The sequence below is a fragment of the Podarcis gaigeae genome (assembly GCF_964106915.1).
Source record: "Podarcis gaigeae genome assembly, chromosome: 2".
Lineage (NCBI taxonomy): Eukaryota > Metazoa > Chordata > Lepidosauria > Squamata > Lacertidae > Podarcis > Podarcis gaigeae.
The window spans coordinates 115,003,703-115,011,322 of record NC_139679.1 but is presented as its reverse complement, the minus strand read 5'-3'; the positions used below and the strand labels follow the sequence as shown (position 1 = coordinate 115,011,322).

At 51.5% G+C, this 7,620-nt stretch overlaps 1 protein-coding gene across 5 annotated transcripts in view; it reads right to left on the bottom strand.

Moving 5' to 3' along the window:
- Nucleotides 1-3,129: 3,129 nt before the first annotated feature.
- LOC310837496 (uncharacterized protein) overlaps nt 3,130-7,620 on the bottom strand; it is a 38,140-nt gene continuing 33,649 nt past the window's right edge. For all 5 annotated transcript variants that reach the window (XM_083724167.1, XM_083724164.1, XM_083724163.1 and 2 more), the window contains 3 exons: nt 7,159-7,239; nt 6,575-6,676; nt 3,130-5,545 (listed from right to left, as the gene is read on the bottom strand). In XM_083724167.1, the coding sequence (XP_083580293.1) occupies nt 4,188-5,545; nt 6,575-6,676; nt 7,159-7,239 (1,541 nt within the window). In that variant the 3' untranslated portion in view covers nt 3,130-4,187. The remainder of the gene's footprint in view (nt 5,546-6,574; nt 6,677-7,158; nt 7,240-7,620) is intronic.

Sequence of the window (7,620 nt, the reverse complement as noted above, 5' to 3'; positions counted from 1 at the left end):
AAAGAACACCCGCCCCATGACTGGTGCAAGAAGAGGGAGTCGGTGGGGTTACAAACACAGGCACTCCAGAGAGCAGGGAAATGCAAAGGGTCTTCTTGCTACGCTGAAAATCAGGAACTGACTAAGCAACATCCTGTAATAAACGAAAATCTGCCCTTATTCCCTTATGGGGGACACAAGAGCCCTTATAGAGTCCTTTGCAGGTTCTCCATCGCTCGGAGAAAAGAACAAGAGGCCAACCAGAGAATATTGAGAAGCAAAGCACCTTGTAAGCCTGATCTTTATTGAATTGTTGCAACAGGGTGCTCCCCACATACGCAGGAGAACGGAGGAGGACCCAGAACCAAGGTGTGCCTGCCCTTATATAGACCTTTCAAATTCCATGCCCTAGAGCTCAAGACCACCCCTCCATACATCATACATACATCACAGAAGGGGTGTAACCCAAGACCACCCCTCCATACATCATACCTACATCACAGAAAGGGCGGGCTACAGCAGAAATCTGAGTGGGTTGTTTACCTCCTGTCTGGCAAGTTACCTGCTAATGCTTACTGGATTGATACCCTGGGGAGCCTGGCCAGTCTTTTGCAATGCTAAATACTGTACTTAGTTCCTGAGCCAAGTCACAGGCTCACACCCTATTCATACACAGACATACCCTTAAGACAGGATTTGTGAAGGAAAAGACAATGGGAGACTTTTCCATTTGACTTTGCAGAGAAAACACCTGGTCAGTTTGGGAGTCAAAAATGGCTTCATGGCTGTTCTCCTGTGCTGCTTCAGACATGTGGTTTATATATTTATGTACGTGTTTGCTTGGTACATTTATGAACATTTATTATCTATATAAGACCTCAATTCTTTTATTTCAGTACCAAGACTGCAATCACCATTTCCCACTTCACTCACCTGGGGCATGCGCAGAGAGGAAAAGGAAACCGAATCAAGGATTTTCAAGCATGTATTAATTAAGCTCACCCACCCCTGTCGACGGCAGGATCTAGAATCAATCAGTGTGTTGAGGACAAGCACGGAAGGTTCTGGATTGAGGGCAGGGACTACATTTTTGTGCTACCACAAACAGGTTTGTGTGTACTCAGGCTGATTCCCAGAGCCTCAAGCTCTTTAACTTTCCAAATCACAGGCGGTAGAGCCGTGGGGCAGGTGAACAGGGCCGGTCCTGTCATTAGGCAAAGGGAAGCAACGGCCTCGGAGAGAGTCGTGAGGAGACCACCAATTCCCAGAGTGGTGTAACAACCTGTCCCACTTTCCAGAGAACTCTGGGAATTGTAGGTCAGTGAGGGGAATAGAGGGTCCCCCCAACAACTCTCAGCACCCTTTGGAACTACAGGCCCCAAGATTCTTTGGGGGACGCCATGTTTTTAAAGTGGCATGATCCCGCTTTGAATGTACACTGCGGAAGGGGCCTAAGTGCATATAATACTAATACTACTAATTTTATTACAGTGGTGCCCCGCAAGACGAACGCCTCGCAAGACGGAAAACCCGCTAGACGAAAGGGTTTTCCGTTTTGGAGGCGCTTCGCAAAACGAATTTCCCTATGGGCTTCCTTCGCAAGACGAAAGCCCATAGGGAAATCTCCGGGACAGCGGGGAAGCGCAGCGCGTCTTCCCCACTGTCTTCGGACCTTCTCCGAAGGCTGGCGGTGGGGCGAAGAGACCTTCTCCCCGCGCCAGCCTTCGTATGGTTGTCCTGAAGACTTGCGGTGGGAGGAGGGTTTTCCTTGCCACCGCCAACTATCAGAATGCTGTTCTGAATGTTGGCGGGGGGGAGGAAAAACCCTCCTCCCACCGCAAGCCCCGGGAACAGAGGAGAAGCGCTGCGCGCCTTCCCCTCTGTTCCCGTACCTGTCCTGAAGGCTTGCGGTGGGGAGAAAAGCCCTTCTCCACACCGCCAGCCTGGCAAGCGGTCTCCATAGGAACGCATTGATTTTCAATGCATTCCTATGAGAAACCGTGCTTCGCAAGACGAAAAACTCGCAAGAAGAAAAAACTTGCGGAACGAAGAATTAATTTTGTCTTGCGAGGCACCACTGTACTTATATGGCACCCATCTGGCTGGGTTTCCCCAGCCACTCTGGGCGGCTCCCAACAGAATATTAAAAACACGATAAAGCATCAGACTTTAAAAACTTCCCTAAACAGGGCTGCCTTCAAATGTCTTCTAAAAGTCCGATAGTTGTTTATTTCCTTGACATCCGATGGGAGGGTGTTCCACAGGGCGGGCGCCTCTACTGAGAAGGCCCTCTGCCTGGTTCCCTGTAACTTGGTTTCTCGCAAGGAGGGAACCGCCAGAAGGCCCTCGGAGCTGGACCTCAGTGGGCAGAACGATGGGGATGGAGATGCTCCTTCAAGTATACTAGACCAAGACGATTTAGGGCTTTAAAGATCAGCACCAATACTTTGAATTGTGCCTGGAAACGTACTGGGAGCCAACGTAGGTCTTTCAGGACCAGTGTTATATGGTCTCAGCGGCCGCTCCCAGTCACCAGTCTAGCTGCCGCATTCTGGCTTATTTGTAGTTTCCGGGACTGCATACTAAATCTCATTGAACTCAATTGGGCATACGTCTGATTAGATGTGTACAGGACTGTACTCTGTGTGTTTTCTTTTCATCATGCTCCCAGGTGGGGGTGGGGGGGAGAGGCAGCTGTGTTAGTCTGGATTCAGTTAAAATAAAATAAAAATCCGCAATGTCCGGCCAACAGATTTATTGTGACATTCATTTTCATGGTCCAGGACCCATTTTTGTCAGACGGAGGGATACTTGACCCCAGCATCTGGTATTCAGATACAATGCCCCTGCACGAGGAGGTTCCGTCTGGCTCTTTGCACACCTCTGTGAGTGTCTCTCACCCTCTTAAACCAAAGGCCTCTCTAGTCCGGCATTCTCCGTTTCCCCCAGAGGCTTGCTAGATGCTTCTGAGCACAATAACACTCTCCCACCCATGTTCCACAGCAGTTGGTACCCAGGGGCAGGCTGCCTCTGCTACTCTAGGTAATATATAGCCATCGCAACTAGTAGCCACTGACACTGTTGACCTCCATGAATTTGTCTAATCCGCTGTAAGCTGTCCAAGTTCATTGGGTGTCCTAAGGTTTTAAATATCATAAGAGCAAGAAAAACGTCTCCCCATCCACTTTCTCCACGCTGTATAAACATACAGGCCTCTTATCATGTCTTCCCACCCTGTCTTACTTGCCTTCTCTATAACCTAAAAAGCCTTTCTGTGATCTTTCTGGACAGTCCCTTGGTTGTTGTGACTGCCCTCGCCCCTTTTTAAAATGAAGATGCCAGGGATTAAACTTCTGTCAGCAAGCTATGTGCTATATCACTGTGCTACAATCTTCTTTCATGACAGGTAATTCTGTTTTTGCTGAGGGTGAGAGGATTATGTACCGTGGTACCTCGGGTTACATACGCTTCAGGTTACATACGCTTCAGGTTACAGACTCTGCTAACCCAGAAATATTACCTCGGGTTAAGAACTTTGCTTCAGGATGAGAACAGAAAGCATGTGGTGGCAGCAGTGGGAGGCCCCATTAGCTAAAGTGGTGCTTCAGCTTAAGAACAGTTTCAGGATAAGAACGGACCTCTGGAACGAATTAAGTACGTAACCAGAGGTACCACTGTATTCTTTTCTCTCCCAAATCGATAATGAGGGAAGAATGAAGGAAAATCCTCAGTTCATAGAAAGCCTGGAGTGCCATTGCCATGTGCCCCTCACATTCTGAGACTAAAATTATTTATTTATATATATACAGTCATACCTCATGTTACGTCCGCTTCATGTTACATTCTTTCAGGTTACGTCCTGCGGCGACCCGGAAGTACCGGAAAGGGTTACTTCTGGGTTTCGCTGCTCGCGCAGAAACGCAAAATGACGTCATGCGCAGAAGCGGCGAATCCCAACCCATGCGTGCGCAGACGCGCTGCTGCGGGTTGCGCTCTTTTCATGTTGCGAACGGGCCCCCGGAACGGATCCCGTTCACAACCAGAGGTACCATTGTATACGAATGAAATGAAAAACACACCCACCCACCCTCTTTTCCTGAAAGTTGACTGAGGTGACACACAAACTTCAAAAGCACACCACGCACAAATCATTTCACAATCTCGTTTAGGATCTGTACTCCGAAACAGACGCCTGCCGTGTCCCGAGCTCAGCTTTTGCGCGGCTTCCCTGCCGTGTGGGTTCTCTCGTGAGCAGTAAGGGTGGAACTCTGGTTGAAGCTTTTCATGCAGTGGGAGCACTTGTAGGGCTTCTCCCCGGTGTGGATCCTCTCGTGCCGAATCAGGTGTGCTTTGTGGCTGAAGCTCCTGCCGCAGACCAGGCAGGTGTAGGGCTTCTCGCCCGTGTGGCTTCTCTTGTGCCTGTTAAGGTTCGACTTCCCGCTGAAGCTCTTCCCGCAGGCCGTGCAGGTGTACTGCTTGACCCCCGAGTGGCTCCTCTGGTGGCCAATCAGGTCCGTCCGGTGCTTGAAGCTCTCACCGCAGTTGGAGCACTTGTAGGGCTTTCCCCCCGTGTGGATCTTCTCGTGGCGGAGGAGGTGGGCCTTGTGGCAGAAGCCTTTCCCGCACACCGAGCAGAGGTACGGCTTCTCGCCCGTGTGGCTCCTCTCGTGCCTGGTGAGGTTGGACCTCCCGCTGAAGCCTTTCCCGCAGACGGCGCACGCGTACGGCTTGTCGCCCGTGTGGGTCCTCTCGTGGATGACGTAGTCGGAGCGGTGGTTGAAGCCCTTCCCGCAAGCCGGGCACTCGTACGGCTTCTCGCCCGTGTGGCTCCTCTCGTGCGCGGCCAGCTTGGCGCTCTGGCCGAAGCTCCTCTCGCAGTGCGAGCATTTGTAGGGCTTCTCCGTGTGGGTCCTCTCGTGGGAGATGAGGGTGGAGCTCTGGCCGAAGCTCTTCGGGCACCGCGAGCATTTGTAGGGCTTCTCGCCCGTGTGGATCCTCTCGTGGCGCGTCATGTGCGCTTTGTGGCTGAAGCCCCTGCCGCAGGCGGAGCAGGCGTACGGCTTCTCTCCCGTGTGGCTCCTCTGGTGCCGGTTGAGATTGGACCTCCCGCTGAAGCTCTTCCCACAGAACGAGCAGATGTGGGGCTTCTCCCCCGTGTGGGTTCTCCAGTGAGCGAGCAGGTAAGACCTCACGTTGAAGCCCTTCCCACAAAGCGAGCACTTGTGGGGCTTCTCCCCCGTGTGGGTTCTCTCGTGAGCGAGGAGGTACGAGCGCCCGTTGAAGGTTTTCCCGCAGTGGGAGCAGGCGTACGGTTTCTCTCCTGCGTGGCCTCGCTCCTGGGAGAGGAAGTATTTTCTCCAGACGAAGGCCTTCCCGTAGTTGGAGCATTTGTAGGGCTTCTTGCAAACTCTCTTCCCTGCCTGGCTTCCTTGCTGCCTTTCTGCTCTGTACTGACTGGCTCTCCGGAAAACGCTCCCTCTGGACATCGTCAGCGATGCCCTCGTGGGTTCCGTGTGCTTCACGCTCCCAGGCAGAAAATCCTCCTCTTCTTTGGCGCCGCCATTGCCTGTCAGAAGCAACAGGGAAATCAGGACACCGCACATCAATTCCTGCGGAAACGATCGTTCTGCCTAATGTATTGATTACGAGTTCCTGGCAGGGACTGGCAAGATGCTGACAAGTGTGTGTCAGGGGAAACAGGGCTGGAGTCTGACTAGGGAGCTGGGGCCAGTGATTTGTGGGGAACTATTCCAGTCAGGAAGGGATGCGGGTGGCGCTGTGGGTTAAACCACAGAGCCTAGGACTTGCCGATCAGAAGGTCGGTGGTTCGAATCCCCGTGACAGGGTGAGCTCCCGTTGCTCGGTCCCTGCTCCTGCCCACCTAGCAGTTCGAAAGCACGTGAAAGTGCAAGTAGATAAATAGGTACCACTCCGGTGGGAAGGTAAACGGCGTTTCCGTGCGCTGCTCTGGTAACCATGCTGGCCACATGACCTGGAAGCTGTACGCCAGCTCCCTCGGCCAATAAAGCGAGATGAGCGCCGCAACCCCAGACTGGACCTAATGGTTGGGGTCCCTTTACCTTTACTATTCTGGTCAGGAGGCAAGAGTCAGGGGTAAGGGAAGTTTAAGAGCTGGAGTGTGGGGCCCAGGATGGATTGGAAGAAGAGGCAGGTCAGGAGGCAAGTGAGGAGGCAGGTGTTTCTCCACCTTCTCCAGCACCTCTGTCTCCCAGAACCAAGAGGGGATTGAACAGGGGTGTGCAGAGGACATTTCCATGCAGGCACAGTCTCCAGGTGCGTGCACACAGCCCAGCAGGGAAAGGTATATTCCAGGCATCTAGTATTGTGATGTTTAGGTGCCGACTGAAGACATTTTTGTTTTAAGAAGGGTTTCCCTGAGGGATGACTCAGTTAGCTATGGAAGAATACCATAGCCAATTAAAACTATTTTGCTGTTTTTAGAATTTGTGAGGATGGCTTTATTGTTTTTATAGTTTTTTGGGTCTTTTTGTGGGTTCATGTTTGGGTCTTCTACACCACTTTGATGGCTTTGAAGCGCTCAAAGAATTTGTTACATCATCACTGAATCCCTCACCTGGCTGGACTCCTGAGACAGCCGCACTTCGTTGAGATGTCTGGAGACTGGAGAGCCAGGGCTCCTCTTCTGGTTCCACCTTTATTATCACACCAGTAAATCCTGGAGGAGCAGAAGGAGATCAGGTGTTGAAATTCTGGCTCAAGGACTGCCAGAGTAGTGGTGGTGGTGGGGGGCTGCATAAGTTGCTGGACTCCAGCTCCCATCAGCCACAGCCAGCATGGCCAACAGTCAGGAATGATGGGAGTTGTAGTCTAACTGCATCTGGAGGGCACCCACTGGATTATCCCAGTCATAACTTGATAGAGTCTGAGGTACTGGCACTGACTCAGGTAGTGCAATTAGGTGCAATTTATAGCCTTATTAATCAATAGCCGGATTTGCCTGATCCCCTTTTAAAAGCCAGCTCAGTTGGCAGCCATCATATTTTAAGGGCTATGAACGTCATAATTTGTGCTCTGTGAAGAAGGGCCTCCTCCTTTTGTCCACCCCGAGTCTCCCACCACTCTGCTTCTTAGTATTGCGAGAGGAGATGTGGGGGTCATCTCACAGCCAGACTCTTCCCTCTCTTGGGAAGGCCTCACCTTCCTCACAGCCTTGATGATCTGAGTCCCAGGGCTCCTCCTCCTCTTCTTCTTCCACCTTCACAGTCACCGCAGGAAGCCCTGAGGGAGGAAAGAGATCTAAGAGGATCTCCGGAAAGACACATATTCCAGACAACCTCATCTTCTTTCTTTTAAGGATTTAATCCTGCCGAAAATAGGACCTCGGGTTTGTGTTCCATAAGACATGGCACAAAAGGAAATGGGATTGGGAGGGAGGAGGAAAAAAGGCAATCTTGGGCAACAATTATTATAAGACACATACCACCAGGTGGTTCTGCTGTTGCAGGCTGCCTCTGTTTCCCTCTAAGACATAGCCTTGCATTCAGACCCTCTCTTCCTTCACAGGGCAGCCGGTTCTGACAGCCTCTATTCAACAGTTCAGAACTGCAATCCCTCAAGGACCACCTCTCTCCAAATAAACTGATCCAGACTCTGCATTCA